Raw genomic sequence first — 18,716 nt, forward strand, 5'->3', positions numbered from 1 at the left:
TTATTCGTGAAAAATGCCTGCCCCTATTTCTGCGGCAAGTATATTGCTCGTCCGGGCGACTGAAGCGAAGTGAAGCGAAGTGAAGAGAAGCGAAGCGAAGTGCGCAGTAACAGCGCCGTGGACGACCCCTCATCTGCGTGTCAGCTCCCACTCGGGTTGATGACCACTAATTAGGCAGGACGCACTAACTAATGGACCGGCGCGATCGATGTCAGGGGCATTAACGTGCCTGTAATGACGTCGGTCCTCGCGAAACACGCAGATTAAAACTTGGTCGACGTGAGTTCGTCCCGGGGTGGGGGGGGGGGGGTATGTTGGTCATCTCTGGTGACCGCTAGTGGGGGGACATCAGCCATCCTAGCCGCGGAGGTAGTAGCCCGCGCAGTCCTGGAGTCGAAGTCACTCTGGCCAGCAACTGGTGAGCAAAACAATACGTACAGGATACACGCACTGTTTTTTTTTGACGTGATAAAGTCTTATAAATCGATGAACGCCGGCTGCACGCACGAAAAATTGTCACGTTCCCGCCTGAGCCGAGGCGTGCAAGAACCGGCCAACTACCGTGCGGGAAAATCTTCTATAATATTAAACAGGTTAAGGCGGGCTTTTTAAACTAATTGTTCGTGATCATATTTAAACAAATTATTTAAATTAAATTTGCAAAAAACTGTAAATAATATTTGAAAATTAAAAAGTATGCAATTTTTCATAAATGTTTTCTTATGACGTTATCACGTAAAGTTATCGTTTGTAAACCGACTTTACAGACAACCCCCTTTTTTTTGTAAATGGAACAGAAATATTCATGTCAGATTACAGATCATTACATGAAAAAAAACTGCATCAATAAAAAATAGTGTTCGCAGTTATACTGGTTTCGGATTCTTACCCGGGAATTTAACATTTGTATTGTCCCAGTACCTCCAACTGTTTAACCGTGCCCTGAGTAGCTATCCGGTATTAACTATGCACAATAATAAGCACAATGAAACAAAATAAAACAAAATAATTGAATATTCCATTATATTTTCCATGGTTATAAAAATGCTTGTTTGAAACATGAATTAAAATATAAAATCATGGACCGATTTTCGTAATTATTATTCAGTATTAATTCGAAAAAAAGTATTTCATATATGCAAAAATAACCATAGCCAGGTGTTGTACGAATTTAAGTTTACTTTTTTGTAGTAGCTAATACCAACGATTTGGTTGGCAGCTGGTTTACAAATGGATCTTTTGTAAATTCACAGAATTTTTTTTTCTGTGCATGGACCAGACCGCTGACGTCTCGCCAAGGCGATGCGGGTTCGAGTCCAGGGGAGATAAAATCCACGAGCGGCGTATTGTTTCCCCGATCAACCAGTGCATCGCTGGTCTCGAGACTTGATGTGTAGAGACCTGCAAAATTCGCGGATTCATTCGGTGATCGGCTAGAATTCAAACACATATACCTCTTAGATAATTTTTTTATTAGCTTACTGTTCATCTGGACGAATCTCAACCAGTTATAAACCCTGAACCAAAGTAGGATCGAATCACAGACAAACCAGCTGAGACGACTTACAAGTCGGCAACCAATGAACTTGCGTTATTTTCCCGAGTGTACATGGGTATGTGCAGTCTATCCTGAAGGCCATCGAAACCGCGAATTTTGCAGGTCTCTACTGACGTGTTCCTCTCTGAACAATGTGGAACACCCTCATTACTCGGGTTCAATACCGGCTGGGATCTTTTTATTCTTCTTCTTTTTCATTTCAATATTTCTCGCAATCCAAGATGGAGGACATCGACTGCTGCTTCTCACTCCTACTCCTGTCCTCGGACCTACATTACTATTCTACTGACTGACTTCTTTTCTTTGCTTTTTGCACGCCTGCACCAGTCTCGCGGGACCCAACTCGACGAACACCCGTTCCTTATTTAGTCTTGCCCGACATCACCTTGGATTTTCTCTTCGAAACCTGCGTCTGTCGGTTTACTTATGGCTTCGGCTTCTTGTGCCAGTATCTTGTCAGATCGGAGCTTTGATTCCAGATCCTTGCTGAGGGAATGGGCAATATCGCGCTGCTTGCACTTCTCGTCAAGAGCACATAACTCCCACGTTACCTCGGGCTAGTTGTTTGGATAGTTTCGTGCCTGGACCGCAGAACCTGTGGCCTGGAATGTGTAACTCGAAAGATAATTTGTTTATCAGCGAATTCGCGAGTCCTGCACCTATGCGTTTTTGACGTGACAACATCTAATAAATCGATTAACGCAGACTGCGCGCACGAAAAAGGATGACTCATTGTCCCGTTACGCTAATTGTCCCGTTACGCTCATAGTAAGCTTTCTCATATCTATCTCTCTTCCACTCGATTGGAACAACCATCGATTTGACTTTTTCGAGGCACATTAATCTTGAAACACTCCCATTCGTTTCCTACGTTTCCTATCATCGTCCTATCCTTAACAGAATAACACAGATTAGAAGAAGTTAAATAGCAAGCATATATAAAAGTTATAGTTAAAATAATCTCTTCGTTAAAGTAATAAACATATTTGAATTAATGAGAGCAAATAAAAGTAAATTTATCAAATAAATTGTAGATTTCATTTCCCTCCTTCTTTGTATCCATACAAAATAGTGACATATCAATAAAAATGATTCAATTTTATTCATAAAAGTATGCAATCATTAATCAATGTTTTGTTATGACGTTGTCACGTTAAACTATCGTCCGTAAACCGATTTTACAGACAACCAATTTATTTTGATCTTACCTCTTCGAGACATTACGGACAACTGAGCCGAAAGTATAAATGATATTGCCTTTTATACAGTCTCGTCGGTGCAGTGCAAGTCGTCAAGCCAGAGGTGTGTTTTCCCGCGCGCATTACGCAAAACGATGCATCCAGTGCGCGCTGGTCGCGACACGGCTATCCGCCGCACGAAGCATAATGGCAGGCCCGTCCAACTGCGGCAAAACGTGCGTTAACTGAGTTTGCTGGAGGAACCAAACGCTCTTAGGTTCGAAAATGTGTACCTCTATTCAAATTTGTTGCAACGGCCAAAGAACCAGCGCCTAACTGCGTTTCTGCGATCGTTTGAAGTCCTAGAGTGTTTTCCATTTGATGATTAATGCATATGTGCTGCCTACTAGTGAAGCAAGAGCAAATTCAGTAATGGTATTTTGACGACGTTGTGTGTGAGAAGCAAGGCATAATTCAAGAGTACTTTTCCACGGGTAGACACGCCAAAGTAGGCTGTTTACTTGTGTCAGACATACAGTCGAATTACATTTGCTACGAGACAACTCTAATGTCACAATAATCTTCCGCATGGATGAACTTAATTTACGTCACTATTATGACAATCACGTTAACACCGACACGAAAGTTTCATGAATTCAAAGAAATGTGACTGGGAAAAATTGCATGGATTCCTTGTTATAGTCACAGACTGGCCTCTAACGATACAGAATGAAACACATCTAGAGATTAAGATCATAAAAAAAATCTACATTCTTATCAATCTCACCAGTGAACTAGCAGTACATGGTAAAGCGGTGTCAAATCCTTACCCGAAGTGACACCCAACCCGAGATTAAAGTCATTAATACTCCTGTCATGTCAAAACAAATACCGTGACCATGATAATTAGTAGAGACCGGAAAAATTCGCGTATTGATTTCGCGATATGCTGAAATTCAAACATGTGTACAATTCTGCTGGTTCTGCTATTGGCTCGCAGTTCAACTGGAGCTCTCTGGGCCAATGAGAGACTATCGACCAATGAAGCGTCGAATCACAAGCTACCCAGTGGAGACGCCTCACAATTTAGTACCCAATGAACACGCGTGTTTACTTGAGAAATGCAGAGGATAATGGAGGCTATCCTAGAGGTCATTGAATCCGCGAATTTTTCCGGTCCCTAATAATTAGTTTTGTATTGCACGTAGATATATCGCACAGAAAATGTGTCGGAAAGTTTCAAAATGCTCTGCACGACGTGAGGCGTCGCTGTAGCAGTTCTCCTGTGCCGGGCCGCTCGTCAGTAGCGCCGGAAATACCCCGTTTTGATCCGCCTCAAAGGCGAGCCGACCGCTGTCCGACCGCAGGCCCGCGCAGCCGCCCCCAGCCGCCCCCAGCCGCCCCCGGCCAACACCAACACGCCGTCTGCGGCTGACCCTATCCCCCCACTCCGCGTGAGCGCGGTCTCTCTGCGGCCAAGACGTCCTGCAGGAGCGACACATCACTCAGAACTGCCATAGCTTTCAAGTCTCGACAAAACACACATAACGTAGAACTGTCATCAGTAGAGACCGGAAAAATTCGCGGTTTCGATGGCCTTCAGGATAGACTGCACATACCCCTGTACACTCGGCCAAATAACGCCAGTTCATTGGCTGCTGACTTGTAAGTCGTCTCATCTGGTTTGTCTGTGATTCGATCCTTCTTTCGTTGGAGGTTTATAATTGGTTGAGATTCGTCCAGATGAACAGTAAGCCAATAGCAAAATCATTTGAAAGGTATATGCATTTGACTTATAGCCTATCGCCGAATGAATCCGCGAATTTTTCCGGTCTCTAGTCATTAGTTAGAACGATCATAACTTAGAAACACATAATAGAAACACAAGCGTATAAACACACGACTTAAAAACTTCGTAACTTAGAAAACGTAACTTAGAACTATGGTAACTTAGCTAGAAACACAACGCCAAACCACATAACTTAGAAACGTCATAAGTTAGAAAAATCTTTACTTAGAACTATCATAAGCTAGAATCACACAACTTATAACTGACATAACGTATCTTAACTATAACTTTTATACATGTTGAAACACGTAACTTATAAACACACATTGACGAACCACACAGTTTAAAAAGATCATAACTAAGTAACACACAACTTAGGAGAGGCATAATTAATCGCGTGGTGCATTGTACCGCACTGTTCGCATAACTTGCGATAAGTCTTAAATCAGTGCGCCGCGCGGTTAGTCGACCCGCCACACAGCGGCGATGTTGTGGGAGAGGGATATCCAGGCGCTGGCCCTGTATCTCTATTCTGCTTAGAAGGCATCGAGAAGCTCGTGTTAGGATATGCCAAATGCCTCGATCGTTTTGGCGACTGTGTAGAAAAATAAGTAAGACCCTTTTGAACATTTGATAGTTTAATTATGTTATATAAATTTTGCCTTTTGACATGACAACGTCTTATAAATTGATGAACGCCGGCTGCACGCACGAAAAATTGTCACGTCCGTGGGAAAACACTCTCGCGAGCTGCAGCAGAGCGTGGGAGGGGCGGGGCTGGGAGGGGAGGGCCGGTGCCCTGGAGACAAAGACAGCACTCCAGCTCCAGCGAGAGGCTCCAGAAGTGGCCGCGGGGGCGGCTGGAGGGGGCGGGCAGCACTGGAGACGAGTGTGGCGGCTCGGAGACAGTCTCCTGCGAGACCATCACTCTGAAGATAACAATAAAGAAACATCCACGCACGGTAGAATAATGAATTATCAGAGACCGGAAAAATTCGCGTATTAATTTCGTGATAGGCTGAAATTCAAACATGTGTACAATTCTGCTTGTTCTGCTATTGGCTCGCAGTTTAACTGGAGCTCTCTGGGCCAATGAGAGACTATCGACCAAAGAAGCGTCGAATCACAAGCTACCCAGTGGAGACGCCTCACAATTTAGTACCCAATGAACACGCGTGTTTACTTGAGAAATGCAGAGGATAATGGAGGCTATCCTAGAGGTCATTGAATCCGCGAATTTTTCCTGTCCCTATTAATTATCCTTGAAATTTTAGGTTTAATGAAATCATGGCAATCAGTAAATACACAGTAGCTTGGCTTCTGGGTTGTAGCCGTGTCCTTGGCCAATAATTCAACCGAGGTTTCGGTCGACATCGTAGTCGCCATCATCAGGGAGCAGTTTACCTACTGAGTAGGTAACTAAGGCTACTTCAGACAATGGCCGTGAAAGCCTGCGAACATTATCAGTAACTGTATATTTGTCAGATAACTATACGTTTGAATATGCATTAACCATATTATATAATGTAATATATGCTATACTAAGGCATTACTAAAACAACCAATTAAAAAAAGGGTTGTCTGTAAAGTTAGTTTACGGACGATAATTTTACGTGATAACGTCATAAGAAAACAAAGATGAAAAATTGCATACTTTTTAATTTTCAAAATTATTTACAGTTTTTGAAAATTTAATTTAAATACATTTTTTAAATATAATCACGAACAATTAGTTAAAAAAGCCCGCCTTAACCTGTTTGATATTACAGAAGATTTTCTCGCACGGTGGTTGACCGGTTCTTGCACGCTCGGCTCAAGGGGGAACGTGACAATTTTTCGTGCGTTCAGCCGGCGTTCATCGATTTATAAGACGTTATCACGTCAAAACACTTAAAAACATATATCTTAAAACTGAGAATAAGTTAGTATATTAGTTGTTTTTTTTCCTTGAAAGACTGTAATCAGATGCCATTAGGGGCGGGGGGTATCCCCTCCACTGCGGCCTCCTGGCCGAGGTGACGCACGGCCCGCACAACCAATCGGCGTCTCCAGCCCTCCAGCCGGTCCCGCCCACCTCCCGCGCCATTGCATGCGCTAGAACGTGCTAGCGTGCGAGGGGAAGCCTTCATTTCACAGGCGAGAGAGCCACACCCGAAGTTACCCGAAGTTCATACTAGCTTTTTTTTCCGTTCTATCTCATTGTATAAACCGGTGTGGCATTACATTTTGCGGTCGATTAGGATAGGTTAGCTACATTATAAATACTTTAAAACAATGTGGATGGTTGGTTATATTAGGTAAGTATAGCTACATTAAAAATACTGTAAAATCATTTTATGGTTGCTTAGCAAATAACTTTTTAATATGTAGCTATTCAGGGCTAGGAAACCGTTTACATGATTTCACAGTATCTTTAATGTAGCTATCCTAACCAAATCAACCGTCCACAATGTTTTAAAGTATTTATAATGTAGCTAACCTAACCTAATTTACCATTAGTTATCAATTAGAGGTGGGTTGCAAAGTATCAATCTGCTACTTTGTAACTTATACACGCTTGTATCAAGTACTGCAAATGAGTACACTATTCAAGTATCAAGTACTTTAGTATCAGTTTAGAATTCACCTGGAACAACACCACGGCCAATGAGCGCAGAACCCGATCGCAGATGACGGTCACTTGGGCGGAGCTTGTGAAAGGGGAGGGAGCGGCACGACGAATAAGGGATAAAGAAGGGAAAGAATGTAGGGGAGGGGGAAGCCTAAGATGTACATCATGTTCTGTCCCTGCCCGAACACGCCCGAATATTCACCTTCGACCAACCTCGGGTTTATTTATATTTCTCTGTTTATTTTAATGTAGCTGTACTAACCTAACTAACCGTCCATATTGTTCTAAAGTGTTTTAATGTAGATAACCTAACCGACCACTTTCAATATTTGAATTTATTTTTCCTGCGCAAAAAATAAAATAAATCCCGAGGTTGGCCGAAGGTGAGTATTCGGGCGTGTTCGGGCAGGGACAAACCTTGATGTACATCTTAGGCTTCTCATCACAGTACGCTCAGTGCGCAGTGCGTGCTCCTTGCAAAGATTGAAGACTCCGATTACGAAAGGCGTGGAAAGAGAACACCAATACCTTTTTTCGACTACGAAGAATGTAGAATGAGAAAACTGATACCTTTTTTTCGACTACGAAGAATGTAGAATGAGAAAACTGATACCTTTTTACGACTATGAAGAATGTAGAATGAGAGAACTCATACCTTTTTACGAAGAACGTGGAAAGAGAAAACTGATACCTTTTTACGCTGGTGATGACGGCACGGAGGATGTGTAACGTGTAACGAGAATGCTGATACCTTGTTCCTTCCTGGGACCGCTACTGCTTAGCTGATACAGAAGAATCAGCTACTTGTAACTAGTACATTACTGTATCAGTAACTGGTTGGAACTGATATCGAAAATTGCCGTAACAACCCACCTCTAGTTATCATGAGTTACAATGAACCAAAAAAACCGAAGATGCACGATCGGGGGTTTGTCTCTCTCGTCTGTGAAAAGAAGGCTTCCCGCGTGCTAGGGCCCCTGGGCAGTACCACGCCTGGTCGCTGGAGGCGCTGACAACCTCTGATCGCTACAAGCCCGGCCCACCACGTGACCCTGATTACCCCCCCCCCCCCCCCCCCCCGCCTACGGGCTTATCACCCCCAAAACTAAACTGAGAACATCTGCGGCACACGCTTCTCCTCTGAAAGTTTTAACGGCTTCTGAAACTTCCCTCCGCGCCTTTGGACATGAAGAGGGATTAAACGTACTCCGGAATTCCGCTAATTGTGTAATTCAACACAGAATGTGCACGCGTGGTAGCGGAGTCCCCGCCGAGATTAGTGTGGCTTTACAACCACGCGTAGCGGTGTGTCTCGTGCCCAAGTTAAAAAAAAAAACAATCAAAAAAGAAAAAAATGTACGATTGCAATTAGTTGGGCCATGCATATTTCGCGAAAAGATTCCGAGAGTAGCTGAAAGTTAAAACACTGTAGCATAGTCTGTGTTTCGTGATTGTGTGAGTTTCTTTCAGGAACATGATGATTGTTACAACACCAATCACAGTAATTAATTGCGGAAGCAAATGCGTCCTGAGTGGCTCAGCCAAACAAGGCACCTACTACTCTCGCGGACGGCCGCCAATCACAAGGAAGAAACCACAGGTGCGGGTATACCTTGTTGCAGTCTAATAGGCTGTTAGATTTATTAGCGAAAAATGCCTGCCCCTAGCAATTAGTAGAGACCGGAAGAATTCGCGGATTCATTCGGCGATAAGCGAGAAGTCAATTACATATACCTTTTAGATGATTTTTCTATTCATCTGGACGAATCTCAACCAATTATAATCCTCCAACCAAAGAAGGATAGAATCACAGACAAACCAGCTGAGATGACTTACAAGTCAGCAGCCAATGAACTGGCGTTATTTGGCATAGTATACAGGGAAATATGCAGTATCCTGAAGGCCATTGAAACCGCGAATTTTTCCGGTCTCTACTACCAAGATAATTCACCGCTGTCAAAAGTTATTACAAAGTGTAATATTTTGCCATCATACTCAATACGCGTGGGTTTGGTTTGAAGGGGCTAATCGATACCTACCCAGCATTTCCGCCTGGAGCTTTCAGGCTAATGGCGCTACAGTGCATTACAGACGAAATGAGCACTTCAAAAAATCAATCAATGAATATTTCGGCTTTCTTCAACTGTAGAAGATTTTACTGAAGCTTGACATTAGCATAAAGCTATCAGCAATTAACAACACAAAGAACAAGAAATTTCGCATTTTATCCTTGAGTTGACTAAAAAAAATAAAAGATTGGACGAAGTTTTTTTTTAAAGCGTTATCCAGAACTCAGCCACGTAGTGCTTCAGTCTTCATTACTTTTATCGCTTGAATATTTATGTAATTTTTAGACCTGACAACGTCTAATAAATCGATGATCGCCGGCTGCACGCACGAAAAAGTGTCCCGTTACGCACATTGCCCCGTTACGCTGTGTCCCGTTACGCTCATTGTACGCTTGCGCCGCATCTATCTCTCGTCCACTCGATTGGAACAACCATCCATTTGACTTTTTCGAGGCACATTAAACTTAAAACACTCCCATTAGTTTCCTACGGTTCCTATCATCGTCCTATCCTTAACAGAATAACACAGATTGGATGAAGTTAAATAGCAAACATGTATAAAATTTATAGTTAAAATAATCTCTTCGTTAAAGTAAAAAACATATTTGAATTAATGAGTGCAAATATAAGTAAATTTATCAATTAAATTGTAGATTTCATTTCACTCCTTCTTTGTATCCATACAAAATAGTGATAATTCAATCAAAATGATTCAATTTTATTCATAATAGTATGCAATCATTTCATCAATGTTTTGTTATGACGTTGTCACGTTAAACTATCGTCCGTAAACCGACTTTACAGACAACCAATTTTTTTTTTTTTAATTTACAAAGAATTGTATAACCCGCTTGGATTTTAAGCGAAAAAAAATATATTCTCTGAGAGTTCGTGACGTTGAGCCATAAGGTTCAAAGCGCCGGTGGTAAGCCAGGTAAGGTCAATCTTAACATCATAACTGGCGGAGCGAGGTGTAACGGCCTTACCTTCTGGGTTACGGTTTTCCACGGTTTTCTAGATCACTTCAGGGTCCGTGTTGCATTCACTCTACCTCATCTGCGTTATTCTGCAAAAAAAAAAAAACTTTTTTTTTCGGCAGCAACTAAAAGTACTATCAACGAATATACACCCTAAAAAATTTGTGAGAACTACAAAGTAATTGCCCCGTCTCAAATATTTTTTTTGTGTGTTTTTATTGACAACACATTTTGGATGGCTACCAATTTATTTTTTTCATTGTGTGTGTGTGTGTGTGTGTGTGTGTCCGCCGTTGATGGCCTAGCTGGTGATGAGATGCGTTAATCAGTGAATAAATAAATAATACCCCGAATGCGCCGGGTCCATTGATTGCGAATGTTCGCGCAGCGAGCCCACGAAGCCGCCAATCAGAGGGATTTGGCCTCGCGCGGAGCAGACGCTAGCCACGTGACCACCGGAACACGCATACCAACTGTACCAACTGCTCGGAAAAAACTTTCCTTCCGTTCGCAGGGGGAACATCGGCGTGCACTCTCGTCAAAATTTTTTTAAAAAAGATTGGTTGTCTGTAAAGTCCTTTCACGGACGATAGTTTAACGTGACAACGTCATAACAAAACATTGATAAAATGATTGCATACTTCATGAATAAAATTGAATTATTTTTATTGAATTATCACTATTTTGTATGGATACAAAGAAGGAGTGAAATGGAATCTACAATTTAATTGATAAATTTACTTTTATTAGCACTCATTAATTACAATATCTTTCTTACTTTAACGAAGAGATTATTTTAACTATAACTTTTATACATGTTTGCTATTTAACTTATTCCAATCTGTGTTATTCTGTTAAGGATAGGACGATGATAGGAAAAGTAGGAAACGAATGGGAGTGTTTCAAGTTTAATGTGCCTCGAAAAAGTAAAATGGATGGTTGTTCCAATCGAGTGGAAGAGAGATAGATGCGGCGCAAGCGCACAATGAGCTTAACAGGACACAGCGTAACGGGGCAATGTGCGTTACGGGACACTTTTTCGTGCGTGCAGTCGGCGTTCATCGATTTATTAGACGTTGTCACATCAAAAATAATTACTGCAGCTCGCACGAAGTTGGTTGGAATAACCGTGGACGGAACAGCAGCGATGGAACTGTCAGTTCGAGACGAGTCACACGGCGCCGTCACGTGACCGCAGTTGCGTCACTGTTGCCCTGACTGCTGTCACCCGCAGATGACCTGTCCGCGGGGAGGACATCCACCACCCCCCTCCCCTTCTCACCCGCCCATCGACGCCTGTCAGCCAATGGCGACACAGCAGCTGTGGCGTCACAGCACGCAACGTGATCTCAAGCTGGGTTCACGATAATAAGCGAGCTCACGGCAGGCCATTCGTACGACTTTGCGAAGTGGGCTCACGTTTGGAATCCTACTGTTGATTCCAGCCAATGAAATGTCGCGATCTATCCGATATCTGTCGGCAGTGTTAGTAAGTAACTGTATTAACTATCAAATTATTATCCGTGAGACCGTGAAATCTGACCAGCAAATTTTTTTTAGCACAATTTTTCAATATATAAATAAGGGTTATATAATTTTTTGAGTTAACCACTCTAACCAAGACAAATTTTTATTTACAATTTTTGCCATTGATTTAAGTAATAGCATTAGTTAATTTTTAAAGCAGGAATTATAACTGAGCATTGTAATACCTCGACAGTTTCTTGCCACAATATGATTAATAAATATAAACAGTTCTCTAGTTCCGCCAAAATGACTTCCTACTCTACTCTCATTGGTTGTTGCGCCATGCGTCCGCAACAGAAATAAAAAACATTGGTTGTCTGTAAAGTCGGTTTACGGACGATAGTTTAACGTGACAACGTCATAACAAAACATGGATGAAATGATTCCATACTTTTATGAATAAAATTAAATCATTTTTATTTTAATAATAAAAGAAAAATACTTGACAGTATACTAGTACACAATCAGATTTTAAAAATGCAAGAATTATTAACCTTTATTGCCGAAATTGTTGTAATAAGCAATGAAAACCACATTAACTTTTCACTTCACTTTATAAACAGTCGACGAAACAGTTCACGTGTAGATGACTTGTAATTAATTTTAAAAACTGGCGTTTAGCTATAAAGTTTAAATATAATTGTGAACACGTTTTCATATGAATAAACTGTAATCAAATATCTATGATCAATTATATGAATCACCATAATTTTTTAGTTACTTGTAACATAACCTATTATTATTGCACTCGCCGACAGCGTAACGGGACACAGCGTAACGGAACAATGAGCGCAACTGGACACAGCGTAACGGAACAATGAGCGTAACGTGACAGAGCGTAACGGAACAATGTGCGTAACGGGACACTTTTTCGTGCGTGCAGCCGTTGTCACGTCAAAAAATCTGGATGGTAAGTTTTACGGTAGTGTGTCATGTGTAGAGACATGCAAAATTCGAGGATTCATTTCGTGATAGGCTAGCATCAAAACAACTATACCTTCGTACCGCTTCTGCGATTGGCCCACATTTTATCCGGGGAATTGTGAGCCAATGGGAAACACTAAACCAAGAAAGTGCCGAATTACGGACAGCCTAGTTGAGACGTCTCACGCGTCAGTAGCCAATGAACAGGTGTCATTTCCGCGAGTATTTAAAGGACTGTGGAGTCTAACCTAGAGGCCAATGAATCCGCGAATTTTGCAGGTCTCTATAGTCATGTGATGCTAATGGTCTGTCTCGCGGTCTCGTGTAGCAGGTACAGTCAGTGCAGAATGTAGAGCGCAGTGTAGCAGGTACAGTCCCGTGCAACAGGTACAGTCCACTGCTCGTCTGCACACGCGCTCACTTGTTATCACGGATCGCGTGATTCTTCGATGCCCCTGCTTTATCAATGCTGCTGCAGTGCTTGTTCGGGGTGAAATCCTCCCTTGTTAGGCCCGCAGACATCCAGAGGAGCTGCCATTGTGTCGCGGGTATCGATTTTGAAACCTCGCTGGCGTATCGTGTATCCTCCCACCTCCGTGCATTGTGCGACATAATGATTTGCCTGTCGTAACTGTATCACCAGCTCCGCCATGGCGTCTGTGCTGCCGGCAAACCCAACCAGCTCTCAGCACGAGCGTCTCGATACACCACTGCCCGAAGCCATACATGTAAAAAAAATGGATGCGTGTTTATATGTACGTGCGTTAGACGTTACACTTACTTGGCGTAATAACAAACTAAATTCAATTTTTCGTGCAAATATTTGGTATATAATAATTATAGACCGGAAAAATTCGCGGATTCATTCGGCGATAAGCTAGAAGTCAAATTAATATACATTTTAGATGATTTTGCTATTGGCTTCCTCTTCATCTGGACGAATCTCAACCAATTATAAACCTCCAACCGAAGAAGGATCGAATCACAGACAAACCAGCTGAGACGACTTACAAGTCAGCAGCCAATGAACTGGCGTTATTTGGCCGAGTGTACAGGGAAATGTGCAGTCTATCCTGAAGGCCATTGAAACCGCTAATTTTTTCGGTCTCTAATAATAATAAAAGGACTGGAGTGATATTATAATAACGGTTGGTAAAATAAAAATTCAATCAAAAAATATTAAATAAATACTCAATATTTAGTATTAATATAAACGCGTGTATAAAGTTAAATATTTAATTTGGTAAAATAATCGAGATAAAATTTAAATTATAATGACTATCAGTAAATATGCTTAATGTTTATTCTAATGTATTAATTTATTATTATTTGTTAAATAATTATGTAACAATTTATCATGTAAAGTTATACATACGGGAACAACCTCACAAACAATCCTATGAAAACGGCCAGAAGACTATTAAACTTTCCACAGATACTCCTGCCAGCGACAGTGGAATCTTACAAGCAACCTGACATCGTTATGCATACGGGAACATGACCTCACTTACAGAAATACACTTGAACAAGTTTTATAACCACAATACATATCTATCTCTAAAATTCACAATAAATAAATATTTTCATTTATATGGACCAGTATCCAATATCATTTCTAAAGAATATTATTTAAAAATGCATATATAATTAGTAGAGACCGGAAAAATTCGTGGATTCATTTCGTGATAGGCTGAAGTTAAAACATGTGTACAATTCTGCTGGTTCTGCTGTTGGCTCGCAGTTTAACTGGAGCTCTCTGGGCCAATGAGAGACTATCGACCAAAGAAGCGTCGAATCACAAGCTACCCAGTGGAGACGCCTCTCACAATTTAGTACCCAATGAACACGCGTGTTTACACTTGAGAAGTGCAGAGGATAATGGAGGCTATCCTAGAGGTCATTGAATCCGCGAATTTATCCGGTCCCTATTCCCAGGTCTGGTCAGCAGCCACGCACCTCGGACCAGCCACAGAGGAAGAAGCGACCTCCTGCGCCGGGGTGGACTGAGCGGTGACGAGCAGAGAGGCGCCGGGCGACAGCCACTCTTGACGCTCCTGGCTGATCACCGCTCACCTGCACTCAGCTGTCCACCCCCCATCACCCCTCACACGTGACACGTCAGCCCGAGTACACTCCGCTCGCGTCTGCCAGAGCACTTCCAGCCCGCACGCCACTCGAGACGAGAGCAAGCTGCCGTCACCTCTCCGACTCTTCACGACTGCATGTCCCTTGTCGAATTAATAAACTAACTATTAGAGACCGGAAAAATTCGCGGTTTCAATGGCCTTCAGGATAGACTACACATTTCCCTCTACACTCGGCCAAATAACGCCAGTTCATTGGCTGCTGACTTGTAAGTCGTCTCAGCTGGTTTGTCTGTGATTCGATCCTTCTTTGGTTGGAGGTTTATAATTGGTTGAGATTCGTCCAGATGAAGAGGAAGCCAATAGCAAAATCATCTAAAATGTATATGTATTTGACTTCAAGCTTATCTCTGAATGAATCCGCGAATTTTTCCGGTCTCTACTAACTATTCATTACTGATATGCTACAATTCAAATAATATACCTTGGCACTGCTTCTACCACTGGTTCACTGTTAATCTGGATTAATGAGGGCCAATTAGATACCCTCGCTCATAGAAGTGTCGAATCACAGACACTCGGTCGAGACGACTCACAAGTCGGCAGCCAATGAACAGGTGGCATTTTCCCGAGTGTGTAGAGTGTAGTAGAGTCTATCCTGGAGGTTACTGAACCCGCGAATTTTGCAGGTATCTAGTCATGAGTAGGGACCGGAAAAATTCGCGGATTCAATGACCTCTAGGATAGCCTCCATTATCCTCTGCATTTCTCAAGTAAACACGCGTGTTCATTGGGTACTAAATTGTGATGCGTCTCCACTGGGTAGCTTGTGATTCGACGCTTCTTTGGTCGATAGTCTCTCATTGGCCCAGAGAGCTCCAGTTAAACTGCGAGCCAATAGGAGTACCAGCAGAATTGTACACATGTTTGAATTTCAGCCTATCATGAAATGAATCCGCGAATTTTTCCGGTCTCTAGTCATGAGCCTGTAATGAACCCAGCCGAACAAGAAACACAAAGTTTTACAAGCAGCTGGTCTGGAAGTTCTGTCGTGAAAATGATTGGTCGGTTATGTTTGGAGATAGTCTAAAATGGATACCATTATACATTTCGGCAACATTTTCATTGTGTCACGGGTATTTGATGCGCCCTGCAATAAGAAAATAACGTAAATCCGAATAATACAACAACGTGCAATCCGGAAATGACGTGTAATTTGGCAGCAGCCAATTAACGGAAGTCTTCGGTTTTTGTTTGTGTAGAAGTGTGTGCAGCCTAGCCTATGACCACAAAATAAAATTAATTTTCTTGGTCTGTAACTATTGCTCAGCTGGTTTTACATTTAAAAATGTGCTTATTTTTTATGATACAATATTAAACTGTCATAATGTATGTTTTTTCGCAGAACATTCCAAAAAGTCTCACCTTATTTAGAAACGGAGTGTAGCCGCGTGCTGAAGAGGGTCAGTATTGAAGACCGCAGTATAGGAATATCTTTATATTCATTCCATAAGGTACACGAACATGCCTACTATCACCAGTACAAATATGGAAGACTTGTTAAAAAAAATAAGCACTTCAGGAACCTCCAGGATACTAACAAAAAAAAACATAAAATTTTAAATTGTGTATTAGAGAAGAAATTAGTGTTATAATTTTGTAATGCCTTATGAATATTCCCATTATAAAACGTCCGTTTAATTGGTTCAATTAACATAAAAACAGTTAGCCATAATTATATGTTGTATTTATTTGTATAGACATAGTTAAATAGTTAGTTATTTATTTGGGCGATCTTTACTCGTATAATAGCGGTAATCATTTTTTTTTTGTTGATTCAATATTAGTAATTACAAAGTCTGGAAGTGAAAATAAAAAAATACATATATATTTAATGATATTGCAGTTTAACAATCCAAACTTAAAAATAAGATAACGTGGTTGCAAATTGTAACTAGTCACTGCACGTAAAAACACGTCTGTATTTTCTTATACTGAATATTTGACAGAATACTTAGTACCAACACTGAGAGTTTATATTTTAATATATTGAAATATTCACCTTTATAAAATATACAAAATGAAAGAATTAAAAGATTATACCTATTTTAATGGGTATGAAAATTTTTATTTTAAGCTTAAAAACATGCCACCAGAAAACTTTATTAATTTTAAGTAGTCAATACATTTTTTTAAATACTTCTTAAATTGTATTTTTGTGACTTAAACAAAATTACAGCAGAATCACATAGTGATTTTTTTATATTTATCTCGAATTTATAATTTTTTTCAGTTATTTACTAATTTTATATTTTATGAAAAAATTTTAACATTTGTGTAAATTATACAAAAAAACTTGTACCGAAGTTAATTTATGTAGCAATATCCTATTTTTGTATTAAAATATTTGGATTATTTTTAAAACCGTCTATTATTTATTATTTTATGCGAATTTAATTAATTTATGGTGACAATGCCTTCTAAATCATTTTCCCTCTTGAAACACATTGATTACAAACTATAAGGGGTAAAAGATTTCGTAAAATTTATATTGCGTTTAGAAATAAAAAGTTTGAGATTAAGCGTGTTACGTAGCAGCCACGTAGAAGCGTTTAAAAAATAAACGTTACCGAGGTCACACTAAAGACCGAAACAGCCAAATGCACAAATGTGAAAATGCCTCGGAAACAAAAGCCGATTCTAATTTGCTAACGATTTGCACCATGCCCCATTTCACCTCTTGACTTTGCTGTCAAATTAATCTGTATTGGCATAACGGGGCAGTACATTTTATTCGAGCACGAAGACTAGCATTGTTTTCCCCTTCTCTCTGACGAATAATAATAGTATGTTTTCCCGTTTCATACATTTCATCTCGCCGGCAGAATTCAATATCGCATTTATTCTCCGTGTTTCGCAAACGCGAGAAAGCTGATTTTTCAGGGGAATAAAAAGGAACTAATCCTCTGTGATCCCCTGTCCTCTTCCGCCGGGCTGAGCTGCGTATTAGGGGCTTGTGTGTGTGTATCACTGCGCGGGGCGTAGGCCAACCCCTTTTCTTCTGTGCCGATTTATGGGTCGGCCATTCCCCCCGTGCACACAGGACCTTCCTTCCATCACCAGCACTCCACGCTGCAATCCATTACCATCCTCAGTGTGGTGCAAGAGAGAGCCAAGTCCACCGACAACTGCTCACACGTCATCTAGGTCATTATCCTGGACACACGCCATTGCTGATCGCACTGCACGCCATTGCTAGAGGCCGGAAACATTCGCGGATTCATTCGGCGACAGGCTAGAAGTCAAATACATATACCTTTTGATGATTTTGCTATTGGCTTACTGTTCATCTGGACGAATCTCAACCAATTATAAACCTCCAACCAAAACAGGATCGAATCACAGACAAACCAGCTGAGACGACTTACAAGTCCAGCCAATGAACTGGCGTTATTTGGCTGAGTGTACAGTGAAATGTGCAGTCTATTATGAAGGCCATTGAAACCGCGAATTTTTCCGGTCTCTAGCCATTGTTAGAGACCAGAAAAATTCGCGGGTTCAATGACCTTCAAGACAGACTCCAAAATCATCTACACACTCAAGAAAATGCCAACTGTTCATTGGCTGCTGACTTGTGAGTCGTCTCGACTGGGTGGCCTGTAATTCGACACTTCTATGAGTGAGGGTCTCTAATTGGCCCCCAGTCCTCCAGATTAACAGTGAACCAATGGCAGAAGCAGCACTAAGGTATAATTTTTTGAATTTTAGCATAACACGAAATGAATCCACGAATTTTTCAGGTCTCTAGCCATTGATGATCGCACTGTATGCCATGGATAGGGACTGCAGATAGAATAAACACCACAATCCGCGAGGGTGTGGGCAAACTTTCAGTTGGAGAAGTAATAATAAAGTAAACGATAGCGCGATATGCACATTCGCATACTTGCTTACTTGCGCAATAGCATAAATTAGCGCTCGCTAACTTGCAGTTTTTTT

The 18,716-nt window shown here is 41.2% G+C and overlaps 1 protein-coding gene across 1 annotated transcript in view; it reads left to right on the forward strand.

Moving 5' to 3' along the window:
• LOC134533371 (serine/arginine repetitive matrix protein 1-like) overlaps positions 1-18,716 on the forward strand; it is a 65,368-nt gene that overhangs the window by 38,768 nt on the left and 7,884 nt on the right. The window contains exons 5-6 of the mRNA XM_063370891.1: positions 4,104-4,190; positions 5,310-5,487. Of these exons, the coding sequence (XP_063226961.1) occupies positions 4,104-4,190; positions 5,310-5,487 (265 nt within the window). The remainder of the gene's footprint in view (positions 1-4,103; positions 4,191-5,309; positions 5,488-18,716) is intronic.

This window comes from Bacillus rossius, chromosome 6 (genome assembly GCF_032445375.1).
Source record: "Bacillus rossius redtenbacheri isolate Brsri chromosome 6, Brsri_v3, whole genome shotgun sequence".
Classification (NCBI taxonomy): Eukaryota; Metazoa; Arthropoda; class Insecta; order Phasmatodea; family Bacillidae; genus Bacillus; species Bacillus rossius.